This window comes from Salmo trutta, chromosome 16 (assembly GCF_901001165.1).
Source record: "Salmo trutta chromosome 16, fSalTru1.1, whole genome shotgun sequence".
Classification (NCBI taxonomy): Eukaryota; Metazoa; Chordata; class Actinopteri; order Salmoniformes; family Salmonidae; genus Salmo; species Salmo trutta.
This window is the reverse complement of record NC_042972.1, coordinates 19,765,746-19,789,745: the sequence shown is the minus strand read 5'-3', so window position 1 is coordinate 19,789,745 and position 24,000 is coordinate 19,765,746. Positions and strand designations below refer to the sequence as shown.

Below are 24,000 nucleotides of genomic sequence, written 5' to 3'. Positions count from 1 at the left end.
AGCCAATATTACCCAACACACACTCAGGCCCACACATTCACACGCAGCCAATCTACCCAACACACACTCACGCCCACACATTCACACACAGCCAATCTACCCAACACACACTCACGCCCACACATTCACACACAGCCAATCTACCCAACACACACTCACGCCCACACATTCACACACAGCCAATCTACCCAACACACACTCACGCCCACACATTCACACACAGCCAATCTACCCAACACACACTCACGCCCACACATTGACACACAGACAATCTACCCAACACACACTCACGCCCACACATTCACACACAGTCAATATACCCAACACACACTCACGCCCACACATTGACACACAGCCAATCTACCCAACACACACTCACGCCCACACATTGACACACAGCCAATCTACCCAACACACACTCACGCCCACACATTCACACACAGCCAATCTACCCAACACACACTCACGCCCACACATTCACACACAGCCAACATACCATCCCATTAATAGTATACATGTGCTGTGTAGTGTATGTGGTACATAGTGTATGTGGTACATAGTGTATGTGGTACATAGTGGTCGTGGTACACAGTGTATTTGGTACATAGTGTATGTGGTCATTATACAATTTTTAAGAAAAGACAAACCTTTATTAGCACAGGCCATCCATTTCATGTTATCAGCAAAGGCAGACTCTCGGCCAATCAGGTAAGGGAATATGCGCACCTATTTGAAGAGGAAAGGGACATCAGTCATTTACAGTGTGGTGATTTAAATAGAGAATACATAAACATGTGCAGTGATGGAATCACATCGTGCTCCATTTTCCTGCTCTGATTCAATCTGTCTGGAGAGAGGAGAGGAAAGGAGATGAGAGGAAAGGAAAGGAGATGAGATGAGAGGAAAGGAGAGGAGTGGAGATGACAGGAGAGGAAAGGAGATGAGAGGAAAGGAAAGGAGAGGAAAGGAGATGAGAGGAGAGGAAAGGAGATGAGATGAGAGGAAAGGAGAGGAGTGGAGATGAGATGAGAGGAGGGTGGATGTATAGTCTACTACCGAAGAGAGGAGAGGAGTGGAGATGAGAGGAGGGTGGATAGATGTATAGTCTACTACCAAAGAGAGGAGAGGAGTGGAGATGAGAGGAGGGTGGATGTATAGTCTACTACCAAAGAGAGGAGAGGAGTGGAGATGAGAGGAGGGTGGATGTATAGTCTACTACCAAAGAGAGGAGAGGAGTGGATATGAGATGAGATGAGGGTGGATGTATAGTCTACTACCGAACGGAAATTAGAGGAGAGGAGAGGATGTATAGTCTACCACCGAAGAGAGGAGAGGAGAGGAGTGGAGAGGAGAGGAAAGGAGAGGAGGGTGGATGTATAGTCTACTACTGAAGAGAGGAGAGGAGTGGAGATGAGAGGAGGGTGAATAGATGTATAGTCTACTACTGAAGAGAGGAGAGGAGTGGAGAGGAGAGGATGTATAGTCTACCACTGAAGAGAGGAGAGGAGAGGAGAGGATGTATAGTCTACCACTGAAGAGAGGAGAGGAGAGGAGAGGAGAGGAGAGGAGAGGAGAGGAGTGGAGAGGAGAGGATGTATAGTGTACCACTGAAGAGAGGAGAGGAGAGGAGAGGAGAGGAGAGGAGTGGAGAGGAGAGGATGTATAGTGTACCACTGAAGAGAGGAGAGGAGAGGAGAGGAGAGGAGAGGAGAGGATGTATAGTCTACCACTGAAGAGAGGAGAGGAGAGGAGAGGAGAGGAGAGGAGAGGAGAGGAGAGGAGAGGAGAGGAGAGGAGAGGAGAGGATGTATAGTCTACCACTGAAGAGAGGAGAGGAGAGGAGAGGAGAGGAGAGGATGTATAGTCTACCACTGAAGAGAGGAGAGGAGAGGAGAGGAAAGGAGAGGAGAGGAGAGGAGTGGAGAGGAGAGGATGTATAGTGTACCACTGAAGAGAGGAGAGGAGAGGAGAGGAGAGGAGAGGAGAGGAGAGGAGAGGATGTATAGTCTACCACTGAAGAGAGGAGAGGAGAGGAGAGGAGAGGAGAGGAGAGGAGTGGAGAGGAGAGGATGTATAGTGTACCACTGAAGAGAGGAGAGGAGAGGAGAGGAGAGGAGAGGAGAGGAGAGGAGAGGAGAGGAGAGGATGTATAGTCTACCACCGAAGAGAGGAGAGGAGAGGAGAGGATGTATAGTCTACCACCGAAGAGAGGAGAGGAGTGGAGAGGAGAGGAGAGGAAAGTAGAGGAGAGGAGATGAGAGGAGGGTGGATGTATAATCTACTACTGAACATAAATTAGAGAAGAGGAGTGGAGAGGAGGGGGATGTATAGTCTACCACTGAAGAGAGGAGAGGAGAGGATGTATAGTCTACCACTGAAGAGAGGAGAAGAGAGGAGAGGAGAGGAGAGGAGATGAGAGGAGGGTGGATGTATAGTCTACTACTGAACAGAAATTAGAGGAGAGGAGTGGAGAGGAGGGGGGATGTATAGTCTACCACTGAAGAGAGGAGAGGATGTATAGTCTACCACTGAAGAGAGGAGAAGAGAGGAGAGGAGAGGAGAGGAGAGGAGAGGAGAAGAGAGGAGAGGGTGGATGTATGGACTACTACAGTACTGTTTGTGCCTCACAATGAAAGACCCAGCACTCAGTATAGCTCTCTGTCTTTCTTCTTTTCCTTGCTTTTCCTTTCATCTCTGCTCTCCTCTCCTGCATCCCCTTCTCATTTTCATTATGTTTCCTTCCTCTTGCTCTCTTTCTTGCTCATCCACATTATCTGCATGTCTGCACTTCATTAGACATGTATGTATGTATAAACCAAGGTTGACAGCACAGAGAAACAAGAGACAGTTAGAATTTTCTCTGTGGCATCCGCCAACCACTGCTCAGAGTGAACGGCTGCCAAATACTGCCCCTCTGGGTATGTGGGGGGATGGAGGTTACACTGCCAGATACTGCCCCTTTGTGCCGAGTCTGCCGACACACACATGCTTGATAGGACTGGACAAAAGGGCCCCAAGGTGTTGCTTTTATTGCACTGTGAATAGTACAGCAGCCCATTTAATTTCAATTGCATTTGTTTAACGTTTTCACCAAGTCGTTTGTCACAGTGTGGCCTCCTGCCAGAATGACCCTCCAATAGAGAGCCAGCCTGGGGTGACAGAGGCAGAGACAGAGAGGCAGAAGCAGGGAGAAGACTATGTTGGTACTATGAGGAGGAGCGGGACTCTAGTCCTTATGTAGTCAGTCTGGGGCAGAGGCAGAGGAAAGGCTGAGGATAGATACATGAGGAAAGAGGAGATCTACCATATGGAGAGACCGCCTCGGGCAGTATAGATTAGCAACGCGCATGCCCCACCCTGGATCTGTCTTTTTCAGCCATCTACTTCCTGTGTCTGAATAGTGCAAAATCCACCTGTCACTTAAATCTCATTGGATTGATTGCTTTCATTTTACTAACGCAACTCTTTCAAACTCTTGCTTACAAGCCCTCAACCAGCAGTGCAGTTCAAGAAGAGTTAAGAAAATATTTACCAAATAAACTAAAGTAAAAAATAATAAAAAGTAACACAATAAAATAACAATAACGAGGCTATATACAGGGGGTACCGGTACCGAGTCAGTGTGCGGGGGTTAGTTGAGGTAATTTGTACATGTAGTTAGGGGTGAAGTGACTATGCATAGATAATAAACAATGAGTAGCAGCAGTGTACAAAACAAATGGGGGGGGGGTCAATGTAAATAATCGGTGGCCATTTAATTAATTGTTCAGCAGTCTTATGGCTTGGGGGTAGAAGCTGTTATGGAGCCTTTTGGTCCTAGACTTGGCGCTCCGGTACCGCTTGCCATGCGGTAGCAGAGAAAACAGTCTGTGACTTGGGTGACTGGAGTCTTTTTTGCATGGCCTATCTGGAGATTTTTGCATGTGGGGAGTCTGTTGCTTTAGCCAGGGAAGCCAAGTGAGAGTGCACTCTGGGCATTTGTAAATTCAGATTGTTGTCAGATTGTTCGTTTGTAAATTCAGAGCGTTTCACTCTGGGAGAGTTCAGAGCACACACTGGATGCTCTGGCCAAGGAGTAGGGTGACTCGAGCGTTCTGACCTTACAACGGCAGTCAAGCACCCAAGCTAACTGGCTAACTTGCTAGCTACTTCCAGACACAAATGAGAGAACACCTCACTCTGACCATTTTACTCACCCTAGCAGAGCTGGTTAAACAGTTTTCATGTTATCCAGAGCGATGGTGATTGTATATGTGCTGCTTGCAACAATTTAATTATGCATTTTTGCCGAAGTTTACTTTATTACATTGCTCAACATTTTCTTAACATTTGTCATAATTAGTTAAAGCAATGAATTTGTATCCGCTCTCGTTACATATTTTCTTCAAATCTGAAAACGTTGTGAAGCCATGCCCATTTCCTGAAGAATTGCATTATGGGCCCTATAAGTACTGAAATGGTGTACACTGTGTATACTTTGTATTTTGGCGACTGTAGTACAACATCCAGGAACTTTTGGCATACTATGACCAATAAGCATACTCTATACTCAATTTATGTCAAAAATAGTGAGGTTAGTATGAGTATTCAAACACCGCTAATATCTTTCCATTGAATCTATGAACGCTAAAGCTTTGTTGGGGATTTAACGCACCGCCTCGACACATCATAAGTAAGAGATCATCATTTAATAAAGTTCAAATGTTTACAAATTAGATGCGCTGAAATGAAAGCAACTTCTGAAAATGAACACTGATTATAGCGATACTTTGTTTGTGAGATCAAAGTAAAGTATATTTAGGTAGGTGTAATCTAGAACCAAAGGTGTTGGTTTTTTTAAAATCTGAGGGTATTCTGCTATTGACATTTGTTGAATTATGCGAGATAACGTGACAACAGTAATTAATAAAGCCATCTAGGCAGTGCAGGTGTAATTATGCAAACGAGGCACATACTTTTCTTCATATTAACAAAACATTAAAAAAAATACCTGTGACCATAAGAATATGAGTGGATTTTAAGAATATATATATATTTTTTTACAATAAATGTAATACCTGAATTCCCACCAAGCCCTGAACTCCATTCATTATTTGGCTGTGCCAGAAGTGTTTCATGTGCTACAATTCAGTCAATATCTGATGGATTACAAAAATTCAACTGTTGCGTTTATTAGAATTGTTTTTTTTTTAAACTTAACAATTTTGATTGTAGTAGAGGTGTAACCGATGTGAAATGGCTAGTTAGTTAGCGGTGGTGCGCGCTAATAGCATTTCAATCAGTGACATCACTCGCTCTGAGACTTGAAGTAGGGTTTCCCCTTGCGTTGCTTTTGTGGCGCGATGGGTAACGATGCTTCGTGGGTGTCAGTCGTTGATGCGTGCAAGGGTCCCTGGTTCGAGCCCAGGTTGGGGCGAATAGAGGGACGGAACCTACACTGTTACATTGGTGCCGTGACCCGGATCGTTGGTTGCTGCGGAAAAGGAGGAGGTCAAAGGGGGGGTGAGTGTAACCGATGTGAAATGGCTAGTTAGTTAGCGGTGGTGCGCGCTAATAGCATTTCAATCAGTGACGTCACTCGCTCTGAGACTTGAAGTAGGGTTTCCCCTTGCAGGTTGGGGCGAAGAGAGGGACGGAACCTACACTGCTACAGAGGCAGGGAGAAGGCTGTGGATACGGGAGGGGCTCTAGAGCACAGATAACCAGCCTGGGGCAGTATAAGTAGAGAAGACCGGAGGAGAGAGGCTCTAGACTCTAGAGTACATCCAGTCCTCTTCCTCTAGCAAAGCACATGCAGGAGCAGAGTTCACTGTCTGCATGAGTGGCTGATTGAGCCAGGCCAATCTGTTAAGGTGGATGGAGGTCAGACAGACAGATGCCACTGAACACCTGATGAGATTCCTCTCCTCACTTTCCTCTAAAGGATGGCTGAAAAGTCCATCCACAGTCCCTCCATTACGACTATTTATGTCATCAATGTAGGCTTTACGAAAGCTTGTATGTTGCAGTTAATTGTAGATTTACTGTGCTAAAAGCTGTAACTGAATAATAAGAACTACATTTTTCTCCAAACATCAAAAAGGAAAATCAAACTGCCATATAATATCCATGATTTTAAAATGGTACACTTGCAATGGCTGCCTGGTATTGTGATGCAATAATTTTCATAGTATTTTGGAAAGTTCTATCAACTGATGGTGGACTGCCATGGTAATGTAGAATATTCATTGAAATGATACTAACTATTGTGGCTTATATAATGAAATACATTTTTTGTAATGTTAGTTGAGGTGACTGTCACGTCCTGACCATAGAAAGCTTTAATTTTCTATGGTAGAGTTGGTCACGGCGTGACTGGGGGGCTAGTCTAGTTTATTATTTCTATGTGGGGTTCTAGGTTTGTTTTTCTGTTGGTGATTGTGTATGACTCCCAATTAGAGGCAGCTGGTAATCATTGTCTCTAATTGGGGATCATACTTAAGTAGCTTGTTTTCCACTTGTGGGTTATGGGATATTATTTATGTTTAGTTGCCTGTTAACACTGCATTGTCGTCACGGTTAATTTATTATTTTTGTTTTGTCTTTGCTTAAGTTTCACTATTAATAAATTATGTGGAACGCTACTCACGCTGCAATTTGGTCCAATCATTCCAACGAACGTGACAGTGACTCAACAAATCACAAGGTTGTGACTAGAGGAAGTGCAGCTATGACCGGAAGTGCCTTTTCATAGCATGTTAGGAGATAATTTTAGCTCCAAAGGACCGTCCATACGAAGGACAATAACGCTAAAAAATATTTGAACAGGAGCGTTCACACAACGATAACTACAAAATGAATGGAGAACGATTTTTTTTTTCACCTTTATTTAACCAGGTAAGCTAGTTGAGAACAAGTTCTCATTAACAACTGCGACCTGGCCAAGATAAAGCAGTGAGACACAAACAACAGAGTTACACATGGAATAAACAAGCGTACAGTCAATAACACAATAGGAAAAAAAGTCTATACAGTGAGTGCAAATGGCGTGAGGAGGTAAGGCAATAAATAGGCCATAGCAGCGACGTAATTACAATTTAGCAAATTAACACTGTGATAGATGAGCAGATGGTGATGTGCAAGTAGTGATACTGGTGTGCAAAAGAGTAGAAATTAAATAAAAACAATATGGGGATGTGTCACAACGTCCACAGAAGGTGGCGCCTCTCCTCGGTTGGGTGGTGCTCGGCGGTCGTCGTCGCCGGCCTACTAGCTGCCACCGATCTGTTTCAGTGTCTGTTAGTTATGTCTGTTTTTTGATTGCACCTGTTTCGTGTTTGTCATTAGTGGGGGGGTATTTAGTTTGTCTGTGTTTAGTTAGGATTCGTGCGGGATTGTTCATTGTTACGTGTGGTAGGGGTTGTGTTGTTTATACGTAGTTGGTTTACTACTTATTGTCTAGGCATTAGGGTTGCCGGGCTGCGCCCCGTCTGTCTTTTCGAGTGGAGCTTCCTCTAGTCTTTTGACTGTTGTGCTCCCAGCCTTATATGGATTTTGCCCTTGGATTTATTAAATCTTGTTTGTTCCAACGGACCTCAGTCTCCTGCGCTTGACTCATCCTTAAACTGTTCTATCCGCCCGTGACAGAATCCCGCACCAAAATATGGAGTCAGCAGGGACCGAAACACCATCTATGGAGGAACAAGTCTCCCAACATGCCAGCCTCCTCCCACCGACTGGGCACGGCCATGGACCAGGTACTGGCCCGTTTGGAGAACTGGGAGCGAGTCGCTCCTTCACCCCCACCAGGACCAAGTCATCACCCTGCGCCCCTACCGACACCCACCGAACCCAGTACAGGCGGGATCCGGATCATGGCTCCCAGGGAGTTTGATGGGACGGCCGCTGGGTGCAAGGGGTTTTTGCTACAGTTGGACCTGTACCTGGCGACCATCCGGCCCTCTCCCTCCGATGAAGAGAGGGTGAGCGTCCTCGTCTCGTGCCTCACGGGTAGAGCTCTGGAATGGGCCAACGCCGTCTGGGAGGGCCCAGACTCAGCTAAGGACAACTACCCAGAGTTCGCTCGCCGCTTCCGGGCGGTATTCGATCATCCCCCGGAGGGCAAGGCGGCAGGCGAGCGATTATTTCATCTGAGGCAGGAGACGAGGAGCGCTCAGGACTTTGCCCTGGAGTTCCGGACTCTAGCCGCCGGATCGGGGTGGAATGAGCGGGCCCTGATTGACCACTACAGGTGTCGTCTACGTGAGGACGTCCGCCGGGAGCTGGCTTGCCGGGACCATACAACCACCCTGGACCAGTTGATTGATTTGTCCATCAGGCTGGACAACCTGCTGGCTGCCCGGGGACGTTCCGATCGGGGCCTATTCATTCCACCTCCTGCTCCAACGCCCATGGAGCTAGGAGGGGCTGCTGCTAGGAGGACCGGAGGGGGGGCCTCTCCTGCACCCACTGTGGCCGTAGAGGACACACTGCGGACCGGTGCTGGAGAGGTTCTCCCAGGAATTCAGATGGCAGGCAGAGAACCACATCGACCCCCCCCAGGTGAGTCAGCACCAGCCATACCCAGAGCTCCCTGTCGACCACATGTACGTCTCTGTTTTTTTCTGAGTTTTCCTCTCACTCCCAGTATAAGGCACTAGTCGATTCAGGAGCAGCTGGGAGTTTTATGGACTGTAGGGTTGCTGATAAGTTAGGGATTCCCCTGGTTAAACTGGACCAACCCTTCTCCGTGCACGCTTTAGATAGTCGACCACTAGGGTCTGGCCAAGTGAAGGAGGTAACAGTGCCACTGGTCATGGTGATGCGGGGGGGTCATGAGGAACGTATCAGCCAGTTCCTTATTGATTCCCCGGCATTTCCGGTGGTACTGGGACTTCCCTGGCTAGCCTCTCACAACCCTCAGATTTCATCGGGGCAGAGGGCTCTTAAGGGGTGGTCGAGGGAGTGCTCAGGTAGATGTATAGGAGTTTCCATAGGTGCAACCACGGTGGAGAGTCCAGACCAAGTCTCTACTGTGCACATTCCCTCTGAATATGCCGATTTGGCTATCGCCTTCAGTAAAACGAAGGCGACTCAATTACCACCCCATCGACAGGGGGATTGTGTGATAAACCTCCAGGCTGGCGCGGCCCTTCCTAAAAGTCATGTGTATCCTCTGTCTCAGGAGGAGACAGTGGCTATGGAAACGTATGTCGCTGAGTCCTTGAGACAGGGATACATTCGGCCATCTAAATCACCCGTCTCCTCAAGTTTTTTTTGTGAAGGAGGGAGGCCTGCGTCCATGCATTGACTATAGAGGTCTAAATTCTATCACAGTGGGGTTCAGTTACCCACTACCTCTCATAGCTACGGCCGTGGAGTCATTTCACGGGGCACGCTTCTTCACCAAACTAGATTTCAGGAGTATCCGAGATGGAGACGAGTGGAAAACCGCATTTAGTACCACATCTGGCCATTATGAGTACCTCGTCATGCCGTATGGGTTAAAAAATGCTCCCGCCGTCTTCCAATCCTTTGTGGACGAGGTTCTCAGAGACATGCTCGGACAGGGTGTGGTGGTGTACATCGATGACATCTTGATCTACTCCGCCACACGCGCCGCGCATGTGGCTCTGGTGCGTAAAGTGCTTGGACGGCTGCTGGAGCATAACCTATACGTCAAGGCTGAGAAATGTGAGTTCTCCAAACAAGCCGGCTCTTTTCTGTGATATCGCATTTCCACCACAGGGGTGGTGATGGAATGTGACCGCGTTACGGCTGTGCGTAATTGGCTGACCCCTACCACGGTGAAGGAGGTGCAGCGGTTCTTGGGGTTCGCCAATTATTACCGGAGGTTTATCCGGGGTTTTGGTCAGGTGGCAGCTCCCATTACCTCACTGATGAAGGGGGGTCCGGTGCGATTGCGGTGGTCGGCAGAGGCGGACAGAGCCTTCCGACGTCTGAAGGTTCTGTTTACCGACGCTCCGTTGCTGGCGCATCCGGATCCCTCTTTGCCATTCATAGTGGAGGTGGACGCGTCCGAGGTTGGGGTAGGAGCTGTTCTTTCGCAGCGTTCGGGCGCTCCTCCGAAGCTCCGCCCCTGCGCATTCTTTTCTAAGAAGCTGAGCCCGTGGAGCGCAACTATGATATGGGGGACAGGGAGTTGTTAGCCGTGGTCAAGGCTTTGACAGCGTGGAGACATTGGCTTGACGGGGCACGTCACCCTTTTCTCATCTGGACCAACCACCGTAACCCTGAGTACATCCGGGCAGCGAGGAGACTTAATCCTCGTCAAGCCAGGTGGGCCATGTTCTTTACGAGGTTCCAGTTTACCCTTTCATACATTCCGGGTTCTCAGAACCAGAAGGCCGACGCACTGTCGCGTCTCTACGACACCGAGGAGCGGACCATCGATCCCACTCCCATACTCCCTGCTTCCTGTCTAGTGGCACCGGTGGTATGGGAGGTGGATGCGGACATCGAGCGGGCGGGTCGGTCAGAACCCACTCCGCCTCAATGTCCCGCGGGTCTGAAGTTCGTTCCGCTTGGTGTTCGCGATCGCCTGATCAGATGGGCCCACACTCTACCCTCCTCGGGTCATCCTGGGGTGGAACGGACAGTGCGAGGCCTGAAGGGGAAGTACTGGTGGCCCACCTTGGTTGAGGACCTAAGACACTATGTCTCTTCCTGTTCGGTGTGCGCCCAGTGCAAGGCTCCTAGGCACCTGCCTCGAGGGAAATTACAGCCCCTCCCCGTTCCACAACGACCTTGGTCTCACCTCTCGGTGGATTTCCTCACGGATCTCCCGCCATCTCAGGGGAATACTACGATCCTGGTTGTTGTGGATCGGTTCTCGAAGTCCTGCCATCTGCTCCTGTTGTCCGGTCTTCCTACGGCCATACAGACCGCGGAGGCCCTATTCACCCATGTCTTCCGGCACTACGGGGTGCCCGAGGACATCGTATCTGATCGGGGTCCCCAGTTTACGTCCAGGGTGTGGAGGTCGTTTATGGAGAGGCTGGGGTCTCGGTCAGCCTGACCTCGGGTTTCCACCCCGAGAGTAATGGGCAGGTAGAGCGCATTAACCAGGATGTAGGCAGGTTTCTGCGGTCGTATTGCCAGGACCGGCCAGGGGAGTGGGCGCGGTTCGTGCCCTGGGCCGAGATGGCCCAGAACTCTCAGCGCCACTCCTCTACTAACCTGTCACCCTTCCAGGTCGTGTTAGGTTATCAGCCGGTCCTGGTGCCATGGCAACAGAGCCAGACAGAGGCTCCTGCGGTGGAGGAATGGGTCCAGCGCTCAAGGGAGACCTGCTGTCCAGGTTTGTGTAAAGAGGGCTGGAGAACAACACAAGGAGAGCGCTGACCGCCACCGCAGTGAGGCCCCCGTGTTTAACCCAGGGGATAGTCTGGCTCTCGACCCAGAACCTGCCCCTCCGCCTGCCCTGCCGGAAGCTGGGTCCGCGATTTGTGGGGCCATTCAAAGTCCTGAGGAGAATAAATGAGGTGTGTTATAGGTTACGACTTCCTACATATTACCGCATTAACCCCTCGTTTCATGTGTCTCTCCTCAGGCCGGTGGTAGCTGGTCCGCTTCAGGACGCTGAGGTGCGGGAGGTTCCCCCGCCCCCCCCTGGACATCGGGGGGGGGGGGGCCCGGCATACACAGTCCGGGCCATCTTGGACTCCCGACGTCGGGTAGGGGGCCTGCAGTACCTCGTGGACTGGGAGGGGTACGGTCCGGAGGAGAGGTGCTGGGTCCCGGCGAAGGACATTCTGGATCCAGCCATGTTGCGGAGTTTCCACAGCCTCCGCCCGGATCGCCCAGCGCCTCGCCCTCCGGGTCGTCGCCGGCGTCGGCGCGCTGCGGGACCCGCACGTCACGGGAGGGGTACTGTCACAACGTCCACAGAAGGTGGCGCCTCTCCTCGGTTGGGCGGTGCTCGGCGGTCGTCGTCGCCGGCCTACTAGCTGCCACCGATCTGTTTCAGTGTCTGTTAGTTATGTCTGTTTTTTGATTGCCCCTGTTTCGTGTTTGTCATTAGTGGGGGGGTATTTAGTTTGTCTGTGTTTAGTTAGGATTCGTGCGGGATTGTTCATTGTTACATGTGGTAGGGGTTGTATTGTTTATACGTAGTTGGTTTACTACTTATTGTCTAGGCATTAGGGTTGCCGGGCTGCGCCCCGTCTGTCTTTTCGAGCGGAGCTTCCTCTAGTCTTTTGACTGTTGTGCTCCCAGCCTTATATGGATTTTGCCCTTGGATTTATTAAATCTCGTTTGTTCCAACGGACCTCAGTCTCCTGCGCTTGACTCACCCTTAAACTGTTCTATCCGCCCGTGACAGGATGAGGTAGGTAGATTTGGTGGGCTATTTACAGATGGACTATGTACAGCTGCAGCGATCGGTTAGCTGCTCAGATAGCTGATGCTTGAAGTGAGGGAGATAATTCTCCAACGTCTGCGATTTTAATTTACTTTTTTTATTTTTATATTTTTTTTCTCCGCAATTTGTTCCAGTCATTGGCAGCAGAGAACTGGAAGGAAAGATGGCCAAAGGCGGTGTTGGCTTTGGGGATGACCATTGAGATATACCTGCTGGAGCGCGTGCTACGGGTGGGTGTTGCTATTGTGACCAATGAGCTGAGATAAGACGGGGCTTTACCTAGCATAGACTTATAGATGACCTGGAGCCAGTGGGTCTGGCGAGACGAATATGTAGCGAGGGCCAGCCGACGAGAGCATACAGGTTGCAGTGGTGGGTGGTATAAGGGGCTTTGGTAACAAAACGGCTGGCAATGTGATAGACTGCATCCAGTTTGTTGAGTAGAGTATTGGAAGCTATTTTGTAGATGACATCGCCGAAGTCGAGGATCGGTAGGATAGTCAGTTTTACTAGGGTAAGTTTGGCGGCGTGAGTGAAGGAGGCTTTTTTTGCGAAATAGAAAGCCGATTCTAGATTTGATTTTGGATTGGAGATGTTTAATATGAGTCGAAGGAGAGTTTACAGTCTAGCCAGACACCTAGGTATTTGTAGTTGTCCACATATTCTAGGTCAGAACCGTCCAGAGTAGTGATGCTAGTCGGGCGGGCGGGTTCAGGCAGCGAACGGTTGAAAAGCATGCATTTGGTTTTACTAGCATTTAAGGCCACGGAAGGAGTGTTGTATGGCATTGAAGCTTGTTTGGAGAACGATAACGAGAGCTATCGTTTGGATCACTTTCAGAGTGATGATTATTATTTTTACCCTGTCCCTCTGATAAAACATTGAAAAACGCGTTCTATTGAAGTGTTCTAGGTGTGCGAGGCTGCTCAGAGGAGAGAAGGCTGTAACGGGTTGGCAGTCGGGATGAAGGAATGAGGCACAGGAAGCAGCGAGCACAGGGTAGTGGCGTATTTAATGTACACTCACTCATCAAACAAATACTCCCAAACACAGGAGAGAAAATACACACAGCGTAAAATAGCGCCGACACGAACATGAGCCGTCACAATAGAAATAATCCCGCACAACACGGAAGCGGACCAGCTAACATAAATAGCCCCGCTAATTACTCAAACTAACACAGGTGCACAAAACCAAAAAGAAGGGGAAACCAAAAAAGGGAATCAGTGGTAGCTAATAGGCCGGTGACGACGACCGCTGAGCGCCACCCGAGCAGGAGGGGGCGCCACCGTCGGTGGGAATCGTGACAAAGGCAGAGCGCATGGTAAACTTGCCTGAATAACTGGGCTTGTGTAAGCATATTGGTGGCCACATTAATTATAGGACGACTTGGGAGAATAATGATCCATGACAAACAGCTGGAATTATTTACTCTTTTGTACCAAAAATAATTTGAAGTATTAGGCCTAATGTTTAGCTAATGAATGATGGGTTGCATACGCTTCTAACTTAGGCTACACATCTCTAGTCTGTCTTCACATTTCTCATTGCGCAATTATGCACCTGGCCTCTCAGCTACAGCTATTCCTCTTAGGCCTTGGAGTCCCAGGAATGTAAAACTACAATAGCTTGTACACTTAATTCAAGAATTTTATTTACTACTACTAGCCTATCGAGAGATTCCAGCTTGCTCTTGCTTGCTGAATGTAAAATAGAGAAGTTTGAAAGTAGAGTGTGTGTGATCAAAATACACCTGAGTAACCTGCTAATGTACCTTTCTGGTCCTTGTACTACGTTGAGAATAGACCCATATCTGATCCAAATGGTTGGATAATCAGGCCTAGGCTGTATGCATTTGTTTTGTCATGAAGCATTCAAAGCAGGCCGTTTGAGCGGTTTAATCAAATTAGAGAAAGGGGGTAACCTAGTCAGTTGCACAACTGAATGCATTCAACTGAAATGTGTCTTCCACATTTAACCCAACCTCTGGATCAGAGAGGTGTGGGTGGCTGACTTAATCGACGTCATCGGTGCCTGGAGAGCAGTTGTCGTGGGTTAACTGGCTTGCTCAAGGGCAGAATGGCAGATTTTTCTACCTTGCCGGCTTGAGGATTCGAATCAGCGACCTTTCCGTTACTGGTCCAAAGCTCTTAAACGCTAGGCTACCTTCCACCCTTCACTGCAGTTCACAGCCCTAGGCAATGGATGGCCTAATATCTAGCTAATATTTAGCTTCTTACTCCGGCTACATATCTCTAACCTCTCTCCAGTGGTTCCTGTGCACAATAGGCTATACGAGGGCTCGCCAACCCTGTTCTTGAATAGCTACCCTACTGTAGCTTTTTCGCTCTAACCCCAACTTTTACTAATCGGATTCAGCTCATCAACCAGGTAATTACTAGAATCAGGTGCATCAGGACGGTAGCTCTACAGGAACAGGCTTGGAGAGCCCTGGGCTATACAATCATAGAAAAAATGTTCCTTATAGAACCCTTTTTGGTTCTATCGCTTGCTTCATATATGGAACCACTAAAAGTTATATTTAGAACCCTTTTATAGGGTTCTTTGATCAGAACCCCAAGGGTTATTCTTCACTGAACTAAAATTTGTTTCATATAGAACCCTGTATGGTGCCATTTATGAATTATGGCTACTACTAATAAATAGTAATATTGTTAACAAAGAATATAATGTAATAAACAATTAAATAATGGACAAAAGAATACCAGCATAGTTTTTAGATTTTATTGTCATTACATGCAAATATCATTTGGAAATATGCACTGGTGGCCATGGAGGCATGTCTTTGTTTGAATGATGCCCCACGTCAACCTTGGTACACATCTGGCTGATTTCTTTTTTAGCCTGGCTGGTTCCTGAGAAGAAAAAAAGAGCAAAAACTGGAGGTAATCTTCCAAAATGAAGGCAAAATGCTATGCAGACATATAATTATGTTGATGTAGAAGAACAACTTACATGCAGTTGTTGTCATCAGAAGCAGCCGAAGGAGAGATCATCTGCCTCTAATTGGGTACTGCCAGTCTGAGCAAAAAATAGATGGTGTGTTAAAAGTCATGTAATGATTAACTAGGCTATTAAATCACAAAGACTTATTATCCAACATTTATTACAAATCATTTAGATTCCATACTTCCTCTTAGTCAGCACACTGCCCATCACCTGCATTCATCAAAGGTCAGCAACAGTCTTCAAATGGCTTCATGAAACAGTCGCATCATCTGACTCCACACTAAAATGCTGAAATAAAAGTATCAATTAGCTAATTAATCATTTCATGCTGGGTCTGTAGCGCTATTTGGCATATCCCAAAATAATGGTTATTTGTAAGAGTTAGCTTGTAAAGTGGCTAACTTTTCCTGGCTAGCTAACTAGATAGAATTTGAGCACCATTTGTAAGCTAATCCAACTTTATTTATCTAGCCTAGCTGTAGTTTATCATATGACTTTGGCTACATATATTTGAATTAAATAAGCAACTTTGCTTACCTTCATCAATTGAAAAATAATGTGCTTATAGGTAGGCTATTTATAAGTTCAACCATGTCCTCTTGCATCTTCATGCTGGAATGGCAGTTGGTTTTTGAATCAGAATGGCAGTCAAAATTTGAATTGACCAGAAGGTTCTATATAGAACCCCTTTTATTAAATACATTATTTCCTCTTGCTTCTAGCTAGCATTTAGTTTGCAACAGCACAAGTTTGTATGAACCTTGCTGTTTGCCACTCTGACCTCAGCAGCAATGTTGCAAAATATGAATCCGATCTCTCCCCTGCCGTAGAGTTCACGTGTCGGCTAGCCATTTTTCTGACTAGCTGAAATCATGCAGCAGCATCATTAGCATGGATGTGAATGTAAAATGGCTAAAACAAATTAAAAGGGAGCTTGTTAGTTTGATGTGACTGTTAGCTGAAATCCACATTACACTTTTCCAAAGAAGCAATATGTTCTACAGTTGTATGAAAAAGTTTGGGCATCCCTCTGAGGCTGCATAATAATTTACTCTGTCGTCACAGAAAATGATCACAGTGGCATGCCATTAATTTTCTAATAAAAGCAGAGTACTGGGGTATTGTCCAGACAAAGATTTTTAGTGTAGCAATATTAAGTTGTTTGAAATTAAATCAGATGTGAAAAATCGGCTATGCAAAAATTTGGGAACCCTTGTCATTCTGTTGATTTGAATACCTGTAACTACTTAGCACTGATTAATTGGAACACACAATTGGTTTGGTGAGCTCATTAAGCCTTGAACTTCATAGACAAGTGCATCCAATCATGAGAAAAGGTATTTAAGGTGGCCAATTGCAAGTTGTTGTTCTCTTTGACTTTACTCTGAAGAATGGCAACATGGGGGCCTCAAAACAACTCTCAATGACCTGAAAACAAAGATTGTTCAACATTATGGTTTAGAGGAAGGCTACAAAAAGCTATCGCAGAGATGTAAGCTGTCAGGTCCACTGTGAGGAACATAGTGAGGAAATGGAAGACCACAGGCACAGTTCTTGTTAAGGCCAGAAGTGGCAGGCCAAGTAAAATATCAGAGGCAAAGGCGAAGGATGGTGAGAACGGTCAAAAACAGCCCACAGACCACCTCCAAAAACCTACAACATCATCTTGCTGCAGATGGTGTCACTGTGCATCGTTCAACAATTCAGCGCACTTTGCACAAGGAGAAGCTGTATGGGAGAGTGATGCGGAAGAAGCCTTTTCTGCACACACGCCACAAACAGAGTCGCTTGAGGTATGCAAACGCACATTTGGACAAGCCAGCTTCATTTTGGAATAAGGTGCTGTGGACTGATGAAACAAAGATTGAGTTATTTGGTCATAACAAGGGACGTTATGCATGGCGGCAAAAGAACACAGCATTCCAAGAAAAACACTTGCTACCCACAGTAAAATTTGGTGGGGGTTCCATCATGCTGTGGGGCTGTGTGGCCAGTGCCGGTACTGGGAATCTTGTTAAAGTTGAGGGTCGCATGGATTCCACTCAATATCAGCAGATTCTTGGGAATAATGTTGAAGAATCAGTCAAAGTTGAAGTTACGCCGGGGCTGGATATTTCAAGACAACGACCCAAAACACTGCTCAAAATCTACCCGGGCATTTATGCAGAGGAACAAGTGCAATGTTCTGGAATGGTCATCCCAGTCCCCAGACCTGAATATCATTGAGAATCTGTGGGATGATTTGAAGTGGGCTGTCCATGCTCGGCAACCATCAAACCTAACTGAACTGGAGATGTTTTGTAAGGAGGAATGGTCCAAAATACCTTCATCCAGAATCCAGACACTCATTAGAGGCTATAGGAAGCGTCTAGAGGCTGTTATTTTAGCAAAAGGAGCCTCTACTAAATATTGATGTGATTTTTCTATTGGGGTGCCCAAATTTATGCACCTGTCTAATTTTGTTTTGATGCATATTGCACATTTTTCTGTTAATCCAATACACCTCATTTCACTACTGACATATTACTGTGTCCATCAGTTATTTGATAGATCAAAATGGAATTGCTGATCCAAACACCCAATTATTTATAAATGGAAATCATAAATTGTCAGGGGTGCCCAAACTTTTTCATACGACTGTATATAGAACCCCAAATAACCCTTTTTTTTCTATGCAAGCCTCACCCCTATTCCTCTTCACGTGAAATCCCTCGAAAAGCTATAGCTTTTGTAGCCTATAGACCATTTATTTTGTCAATTTGTATTTTTTTATACTAGACCTAATAGCCTTCTTTTGGAGAGGTAGGCTTGCCCTTGCTAATTGCTAAATATAAAATATTCCTAGGCTAAGTGAACTGTCGCACAGAACCGACAGATGAGCACAGCAAAAAATATCTAAACAAATTGACAATCATTCCAAAACCACTTGCGCAACGAGACAAGCAATGACATAACGTAAAGGATACGCAAGCTAAACAGTGTTTGTTGTTCAATTGCTACATTTAAAAATGAGTTTCGATATTATTTTTCATGAAGTACATACTGTATAAGTATTACTTACAGTTGTCACTATGACAAAGAACACTCTGAAGCACTGAATCATCTTGTGTTACCACCTTATTTATAGGCCTACAGAGTGCAGTAGGATGCGCTGATCAGTTGATTGGTCCGCTGGTGTGGAGGCTCATCAACATTTATGTATAATTTATCATTACAGATATCGTTATGATTATCGTCCTTGGTGTGAATGGCCCTTAACACTTTATCTAACCTTAAGCTAAGACTCCTAACTTGACAAGTTAATTATCTTAACCTGCTACAAAAAAGTCAATTATGGTTGTAGCTGGATTCTCTCTAGTCAGAACATCATACACAGGGTGAAGGGTATCCTTCCTGCTTTTACTTCCTGGCATGGATACACTCAAAACGGCTGCCAGTCCACCCATTATGCCATCATTGACTTGAATCAGAGTCAAGACCACAAGATGTGATCAAACCCCAGAGCAGTCAAACCCCAACCCCCAAAAATTCACACAAAAAAAACTGTAAAAGAGAATCATCTCTAGGTAATTTTGTTATATAAGGCTACAAAGCTGCTAGGACAGAACTGACCTGGATGCAACTTCAATTAGCTGTGAAAATTCTTGAGCCTAACAATGGCAGGAGAATTTCACAGCCCCACCCCACCCAAATGCAGAGACCTTTGAAGCCCCCATGGCTTATCACTGTCCAGAGGTCATTCCAATACAGTACCCCATGGATATTAAAAATAACACTGCACAGAATAAGAAAAAAAAAAGCTCAAGGACAATCCAGAGACAGTATTTGCTGACTGCTACAAAGAGGCAAACATAAGCAACTTAATTTTCCACACAGACCCTCCCCTGGCATGGCACAGTGTTATAAGAGCACACTACCTCTATGTAAAGAGAGAGAGGGTATTGGCCCAGGGTGGAAACTCAGAATATTAGACATTGAGGAAATTGAAACAACTTCTGTCAACGTGTACAAGTCTGGGACAGTAATGGTGCAGGGCATCCTCGTGCAGTTCCAGCAGGACTTTATGGGATCAAAGAGAGCACAGCAGGAAAAGCTCTGCCAACCAGAGTGAGTCTGATCACACCTCTTCAAACTGTCCTGCAGATGAAGCTTGTCCTCCCCCACCCCCCCAGCACTGAACACACCCAGGTCCCACATCTGCACTGCTCCTCCAGGGATAAATTCACAGAACTGGAGAGAGACATGGTGGAGCTCGGTGAGCTAGTCCACAAAATCCAGACAGAACAAACCCACAGAAGGTGGAGATGGACGTCTGTCTGAGAGAGCTGGCTGCTCTATGGACTGAAGTGAGAGCACTTAGAGGCACACATGGCACTGCAGGCGGTGAGGAAGCTGTGGTGTGACAAAGCAGGACACTCCCCCAGAGAAGCCAGCAGAACAGCCCACCTCAGACAGAGACCACAACCTCAACACCACACTGGGACAGACAACACAGGACCCAAAACCCAACAGACGCCACCCCCTCCTAACAGTCCCCCTGTCAGTTCCCCTGATGGCTCTCTTGACATCCACTGAACACATCCACCGAGGACACACAAAAGCCAGAGATTGTGCTCCTCATTGACTCAAATGGCAAATACTTTTTTACAATTTTAATTTTATTTCACCTTTGTTTAACCAGGTAGGCCAGTTGAGAACAAGTTCTCATTTACAACTGCGACCTGGCCAAGATGAAGAAAAGCAGTGCAACAAAAAACAGTTACACATGGGATAAACAAATGTACAGTCAATAACACAATAGAAAAATCTATATACAGTGTGTGCAAATGGAGTAAGGAGGTAAGGCAATAAATAGGCCATAGTAGCGAAGTAATTACAATTTAGCAAATGAACACTGGAGTGATTGGTGTGCAAGTAGAAATACTGGTGTGCAATTTGATCCAGTCATTGGCAGCAGAGAACTGGAAGGAAAGGTGGCCAAAGGAGGTGTTGGCTTTGGGGATGACCAGTGAGATATACCTGCTGGAGTGCGTGCTACGGGTGGGTGATATGGTGAGCAAGATAAGGCGGAGCTTTACCTAGCAAAGACTTATCGATGACCTGGAGCCAGTGGGTCTATCGACGAATATGTAGCGAGGGGCAGCCGACGAGAGCATACAGGTCACAGTGGTGGGTAGTATATGGGGCTTTAGTGACAAAATGGATGGCACTGTGACAGACTGCATCCAGTTTGCTGAGTAGTGTTGGAGGGTATTTGGTAAATTACATAATTGAGGATCGGTAGGATAGACCGCTTTACAAGGATATGTTTGACTGCAGGATGGATATAGGTCTGTAACAGTTTGGGTCTAGTGTCACCCCCTTTGAAGAGGGGGATGACCACGGCAGCTTTCCAATCTTTAGGAATCTCGGATAATACGAAAGAGGTTGTACAGACTAGTAATAGGGGTTGCAACAATGGCGGTGGATAATTTTAGAAAGAGAGGGTCCAGATTGTCTAGCCAAGCTGATTTGTACGGGTCCAGGTTTTGCAGCTCTTTCAGAACATCTACTATCTGGATTTGGGTGAAGGAGAAGCTGGGGAGGCTTGGGCAAGTAGCTGGAGGGGGGTGCGGAGCTGTTGGCCAGGGTTGGGGTTCAGGAGGATAAACTTTTTACAAAGTGGCTAAACTCTGGTGCCCAAATACTAGGTATGCCCTGGAGCTGTTGTCAAAGGACAGACTAGGGTCCCCCAGCCACATCATAATTCACACATGCACAAATGACCGGAGGGCCCAGCAGGAAAGGGTGGCAACAGTACTCAAGGGAGTGACTGAAACACTTTCCCAAACACACAAGTGGTCATCTCTGCCCTGCTACCATGAAAATACTTTCACCCTGCCACCATACAGCGGGTGAATGCAAGCATTCGCGAGATTGTGCCTCAAAACCTGTAGTATTCTTGGCCCACCACTCCACCCTGGACTTGAATAGCCTTAATGACCAGGTCCACCTCTACAAGGCAGCAATCCCAACTTTTGCCAGGACCCTGAAGGACGTCACCCTCAACCGTAGCCCCAGCACCTCACACAGGAGCAACGGACACGCCGCCCTGACATCCTCCCAGACCTGCAAGATGCCCCCCAAAGGACCTGCACCGAGAGAACCCACACCAAGAGGACCTACACCCAGACCACAGGATCACCAGCCACACCCCAACCAGCTAAGACTACCCCAAGCAAACCCTGGCCACACTCATAGGCCCCCCCCATATCAGACCTATGCCCCTTCTACCCACCCCCATGCCTTAATTGAATGGCGCCGGAGGGGATGGCTGCCGTTTTATGGGCTCTTAACCAACTGTGCTATTTTGTTAGTTTTTTGCGTTGGTAACTAATAAAAATAATTTATTTTGTACATATTTGCTGCTAACATCTCTGACCGAAAATAACTTCTGGACATCAGAACAGCAATTACTCACCTCGAACATGATAAAGATTTTTTTCTTTATTAACGAGTGACACGAAGGATATACTGCTTTCTCGGGAACTGGCCAAAATCCCTGTCATTTGCGTGAAATTTTTTAGGCGATTGAGAACCTCCACTACCATCTGTTCTATTGGCCAACGTGCAATCATTCAAAAACAAAATGGATGGTATACGTTCAAGACTATCCTACCAATTGGACATTTAAAAACAGTAATATCTTATGTTTCACCGACTTGTGGCTGAATGAAGACATGGATAATATAGAGCTGGTGGGATTTTCCATGCATCATCAGGACAGACAAGCTATGTTTGGTAAGATGAGGGGCGGGGGTGTGTCTTTGTCAATAACAGCTAGTGCGCGATGTCTAAGTCTCGAGGTATTGCTCGCCTGAGGTAGAGTACCTTATGATAAAATGTAGACCACACTATCTACCAAGAGTTCTCATCTATATTATTCATAGCAGTCTAATTCCCACCACAAACCAATGCTGACACTAAGACCACACTCAACCAGCTGTATAAGGTCATAAGCAAACAAGAAAATGCTCATCCAGAAGTGGCGCTCCTAGTGGCCGGGGACTTTAATGCAGGCAAACTTAAATCCGTTTTACCTCATTTCTACCAGCATGTCACATGTGCAACCAGTGGGGAAAAAAACTAGACCACCTTTACTCCACACACAGAGACGCATACAAAGCTCTCCCTTGCCCTCCATTTGGCAAATCTGACCATAATTCTATCATCCTGATTCCTGCTTACAAGCAAACACTGAAGCAGGAAGTACCAGTGACTCGCTTTATACAGAAGTGGTCAGATGACACGGATGCTAAGCTACAGGACTGTTTTTCTAGCACAGACAGTCAGCGGTTTCATCAATAAGTGTATCGATGACGTCGTACATATCCCAACCAGAAGCCATGGATTACAGGCAACATCCGCATCGAGCTAAAGGCTAGAGCTGCCACTTTCAAGGAGTGGGACACTAACCCGGACACTTCTAAGAAATCCCGCTATGCCCTCAGATGAACCATCAAACAGTGTCAATACAGGATTAAGATTGAATCCTACTACACCGGTTCTGATGCTCGTCGGATGTGGCAGGGTTTGAAAACTATTATGGACTACAAAGGGAAACCCAGACGCGAGCTGCCCAGTGACACTAGCCTACCAGACGAGCTAAATGCCTTTGAGGCAAGCAACATTGAAGCACGCATGAGAGCTCCAGCAGTTCCGAATGACTGTGATAATGCTCTTGGTAGACAATGTGAGAAAGACCTTTAAAACAAGTCAAGATTCACAAAGCCGCGGGGCCAGATGGATTACCAGGACGTGTACTCAAAGCATGCGCGGACCAACTGGCAAGTGTCTTCACTGACATTTTCAACCTCTCCCTGACCGAGTCTGTAATACCTACATGTTTTAAGCAGATCACCATAGTCCCTGTGCCCAAGGAAGTGAAGATAACCTGCCTAAAATGACTACTGCCTGTAGCACTCACGTTGGTAGCCATGAAGTACTTGGAAAGAGTGGTCATGGCTCACATCAACATCATCCCGGATACCCTAGATCCACTCCAATTTGCATACCGCCCCAACAGATCCACAGATGACGCAATCTCAATCGCACTCCACACTGCCCTTTCCCACCTGGACAAAAGGAACACCTATGTGAGAATGCTGTTCATTGACTACAGCTCTGCATTCAACATCATAATGCCCACAAAGCTCATAACTAAGCTAAGGACCCTGGGACTAAACACCTCCCCTGCAACTGGTAAGGGTAGGTAACAACAGCCGCCACACTGATCCTCAACATCGGGGCTCCACAGGGGTCTATGCTTAGTCCCCTCCTGTACTCCTTGTTCACCCACGACTGCGTGGCCAAACATGACTTCAACACCATCATTAAGTTTGATGACCCAACAGTGGTAGGCCTGATTACCGACAATGATGAGACAGCCTATAGGGAGGAGGTCAGAGACCTGGCAGGATCGTGCCAGGACAACAACCTCTTCCTCAATGTGAGTAAGACAAAGGAGCTGATCGTGGACTACAGGAAAAGGCGGGCCGAACAGGCTCCCAATAACATTGACGGGGCTGTAGTGGATCAGGTTGAGAGTTTCAAGTTCCTTGGTGTCCAAATGACCAACAAACTATCATGGTCCAATCAAACCAACACAGTAGTGAAGCGGGCACGACAAC

The 24,000-nt window shown here is 46.8% G+C and overlaps 1 protein-coding gene and 1 long non-coding RNA gene across 2 annotated transcripts in view; both read right to left on the bottom strand.

Annotated features, from left to right (window-relative positions):
- Positions 1 to 24,000, bottom strand: part of LOC115150245 (voltage-dependent calcium channel subunit alpha-2/delta-3-like) — a 92,404-nt gene that overhangs the window by 38,939 nt on the left and 29,465 nt on the right. The window contains exon 12 of the mRNA XM_029693330.1: positions 648 to 726. Coding sequence (XP_029549190.1) covers positions 648 to 726 — 79 coding nt within the window. The remainder of the gene's footprint in view (positions 1 to 647; positions 727 to 24,000) is intronic.
- LOC115150246 (uncharacterized) lies at positions 15,093 to 15,976 on the bottom strand. The gene is made up of 4 exons (XR_003867078.1): positions 15,869 to 15,976; positions 15,513 to 15,619; positions 15,338 to 15,403; positions 15,093 to 15,237 (listed from the first exon to the last, which is right to left on the bottom strand). It is a non-coding gene; the product is annotated as an uncharacterized LOC115150246 (long non-coding RNA).